At 43.3% G+C, this 3,771-nt stretch overlaps 1 protein-coding gene across 1 annotated transcript in view; it reads left to right on the top strand.

Moving 5' to 3' along the window:
* The first annotated feature begins 423 nt into the window (after positions 1–423).
* LOC118426202 (hemicentin-1-like) overlaps positions 424–3,771 on the top strand; it is a 3,973-nt gene continuing 625 nt past the window's right edge. Inside the window, exons 1-6 of the mRNA XM_035835466.1 lie at positions 424–614; positions 1,158–1,322; positions 1,946–2,116; positions 2,362–2,529; positions 2,779–2,943; positions 3,133–3,303. Coding sequence (XP_035691359.1) covers positions 424–614; positions 1,158–1,322; positions 1,946–2,116; positions 2,362–2,529; positions 2,779–2,943; positions 3,133–3,303 — 1,031 coding nt within the window. The remainder of the gene's footprint in view (positions 615–1,157; positions 1,323–1,945; positions 2,117–2,361; positions 2,530–2,778; positions 2,944–3,132; positions 3,304–3,771) is intronic.

The raw sequence follows: 3,771 nt of genomic DNA, 5'->3' as shown, positions 1-3,771 counted from the left end.
ATAGAAAAGACCCACACCTATGCATAACTAACCTCTTTAATTTTAATGTCTTTGAAAAGGATATACAATAGTAGACTGACAGCCAATGTAGATTGATTGTACAAATTTACTATTGATATTTTGGCATGAACCCCACCTATTGTTCGACTACTCCATGTTTGATCATAGTGTAGTAACAGACTGTACATATTCCTTAAGGTTTCCCAGTATTTTGACAAATGTACTACATGTATTTGTCTTTCCTGACTGTTCCACTGCCTATGTACTGCACGTTAAGTTACATATGTAATTCGTCTAGACACACCAGTATATGTTATCCCTCCATGTGCAATAGTACTCGACTGTACAAACACTAGTCTTAGTGGTTGACAAATGTACCATTGTTGTTGTTGTTGTTTTTAATTTAAAAAAAACAAAAAAACAATGACACTCTTATCATCTAGGGGCATCTCCGTGTCAGCATGGTGTAATGGACGTGCTTGCACTGGACCCAGCAGTCAGATCCAGGCCTGTAACAGGAGGTGCTGTCCGCGAAACTGCCAGTGGCACAGCTGGAGTTCTTGGAGCGCCTGTACGGCAACCTGTGGCAGTAGTGGAACCCGGTCCCGATCGAGGTAAATGTCGAGGGTATCAACGGGGATTTCCTGATAATCATGTTTTAAGAAACTTTTACTCTGACGACGATTCAACGAGGGCACAAAGGATCATAACGTTACATACCATATTAGGGGTGGGTATCGGTCCAAAACTGTTTTCTTGTTGGAACGGTCCGGGAAAAAAAACGGACTTGAAAAAATTCAATTTACCGTATGTTGGACCGATTAGAAAATGAACAGATTACTACGGCACGACGGCTTGGGCTTATTGGTCCAAGGAAACAACAAGAGCGAAGTATAGGAGAGTTAATCGTAATTTTATTTACCAAGTTTCTACAATCAAACTTGATCTAAGTTTCCTGTACCTCTGGACCTGGACCGTACGCGGACCTGAATTTTCTGTGTCGGTACCCTATACTTTACCACAATGTTTTCTTATCGTTATATTCAGGAACCACATGAGGGAATCAGTATAAGATATGGTCTTTGGTATGGTTCATGTACTGTCACTGTCTATCACTATACCGAATATATGATGGCAATGTATCTACAAATACACAGGGGCAGGACGTCGGAACAATGTGGAGGCAGGGGATGCAGTGGTTCCAGCAGCGAGGCGCAAGCCTGTAACAGGCAGTGCTGTCCTGTGAACTGCCAGTGGAGTTCCTGGGGTTCCTGGAGCTCCTGTTCGGCAAGCTGTGGTTCCGGAACACAGACACGAACAAGGTAACATCATTTATCTATTTTTTTCTCAGTCACGAATGCCTATTGTTACATAATACAAACATATACAGATACACCCGTTGACAGATACACATCTAAAAAAAGATATAATTAACTACTACCGACAATATGACTAAAATTGCCTCTCATCAAGGACGGACAAGGTGACTTAAGTGTCGTCAAACCCGGATCAATTTGAAAGTTTTCTCTCGAGCGGGGCAGTTCTTATTATTAGCTTAATCGTATCTTTCCCACACACCCCGGAGGAGAGCCCCCAAAATGTGTCTGCTTACGTCGTCTATATGTCACCACAAAGAGTAAGATGTTGACATCAGGATTTTGATTTGGTGTTATGGTGCACGGACCTTAGTAAAAAACACTGTAGCACATTGTGTATTTCTTACGTCAGCTGTCTGGTGGTCTGTTTCTGCATCATCTGGATAGGAAAATGACACGTCAATGTCAGTGGCATGACAAACGCAATTGAATGAATTTTGTCAGCACATAGTTGAGGGTTACACTTAAGCGTTACCTGTACTCTTAAATTTACCGTTAAGCGTTGCCGACATCCCCCCATGCAGACTTTACTTCTTATACTTGACTGTATCGCTCTTGCTGTGATCCAGGAGCATTGCTGTGCCAGCATCTTGTGCAGGAAGAGCATGTGTTGGAGGCACCACGGAGAGCAAGTCATGTAACGGGGGATGCTGTCCTAGAAACTGCCAGTGGCACAACTGGAGCACTTGGAGCGCCTGCACAGCTTCATGTGGGAACAGTGGAACTCGGAGTCGAACAAGGTGCATAGAATCTTAAACATGGTTATCTTTGCTATCAGTCTAAAAGATATTTCTACAATTCAAGCTTGACGCTTTACCTTAACCCACTGTTTTCTTCCTGTCTACAGTTGCATCAACCGAGCATTGAACAGCAAATATAACGTTAATGATTCACAGAGCAATTGCTTTGTGGAATATTGGCATGACAAGCAAACGGCATGCTAGACATACCTGACCAATTATTGTGTCTCACCTAAAAACTATAGGGGTAACACAACAGAATATTGCGGCGGTAGCCAATGCAGTGGAGACAGCAGCCAGGTGGAAGCCTGTAACAGAGGTTGCTGCCCTCAAAACTGCCAGTGGCACAACTGGAGCTCTTGGAGCGCCTGTACGGCAACCTGTGGGAGTAGTGGAACCCAGTCTAGAACAAGGTAAATGACGAGGGTATCAACGGGGATATCCTGATTACCAAGTTTGACCAAAATCGTACTATGACGACAATTCAAGGTGGACACTTTGGGTCATAACGTTAAACACACCATAATGTTTTCTTAACGTTATATCTTTAAACACATAAGAGAAACACTGAGTATCAGATGTGGTCTTTGCTATGGTTCATGTACTGTCACTGTCTATGATTATACTGAATCCACGAGGACATTGCATCTTTATATACGCAGGGGTAGGACATCTGAATATTGCGGTGGAAGTGGATGCAGTGGTTCCAGCAGCCAGGTGCAAGCCTGTAACAGGCAGTGCTGTCCTGTGAACTGCCAGTGGAGTTCCTGGGGTTCCTGGAGCTCCTGTTCGGCAAGCTGTGGTTCCGGAACCCAGACACGAACAAGGTTACATCACTTTGCTCTATTACCATTTTTTATCGTTATTTCTACGTTAGTTTTTTAGTTCGGTATTTCATACGCGCAGGCTGTTACTGCATTCTCTTGAGAACCTCAATGAAAGTGGTAATGGCAACGCATTGATATGTCTGCCGTCTGCACATAGTTGAATGTACTGCTCATACCAATGTACTCCAGGAGCATTGCTGTGTCAGCATCTTGTGCTGGAAGAGCATGTGTTGGAGGCACCACGGAGAGCAAGTCATGTAACGGGGGATGTTGTCCCAGAAACTGCCAGTGGCACAACTGGAGCACCTGGAGCGCCTGCACAGCTTCATGTGGGAACAGTGGAACCCGGAGCCGAACAAGGTGCGCGAAATCTTAAAACGTGGTTATCTTTAGCTTTGCTATTTTAGGACACAAGCAAATTTTATGGATGACATCCTCTGCATACTGCAAAAATAATGAGATAGGGCGAAAAAAAACAAGATGGGTAAAAGAAACAAGATAGACGCCATAAACGTTGTAACAAGACTGGAAGTGACAAACATGATTTCACAGCCAACAACTCATTTATTGATGTTTCTAAGAAGTGAACTAGTGTAGTGAAAGGGACACTAGTGTGATAGACTGGTAAGATTTGCCAAGCCGGCAACTACACTCATGACGTTCATGGTGGTGCCACTTTTACAACTACCCAACTAGTTTCAGTTCTGCAAATGTAGTCATGGCTACAGGTCACCAGTGTCGATTATACAAGTACAATTTTTCGAGCATTGAACAAATATCATGTTAATGACTTACAGAGCAATTACTTTGTGAAATATGGCCTACAAT

This window comes from Branchiostoma floridae, chromosome 11, assembly GCF_000003815.2.
Source record: "Branchiostoma floridae strain S238N-H82 chromosome 11, Bfl_VNyyK, whole genome shotgun sequence".
NCBI lineage: Eukaryota > Metazoa > Chordata > Leptocardii > Amphioxiformes > Branchiostomatidae > Branchiostoma > Branchiostoma floridae.
This window is presented reverse-complemented; position numbering and strand designations above follow the sequence as displayed.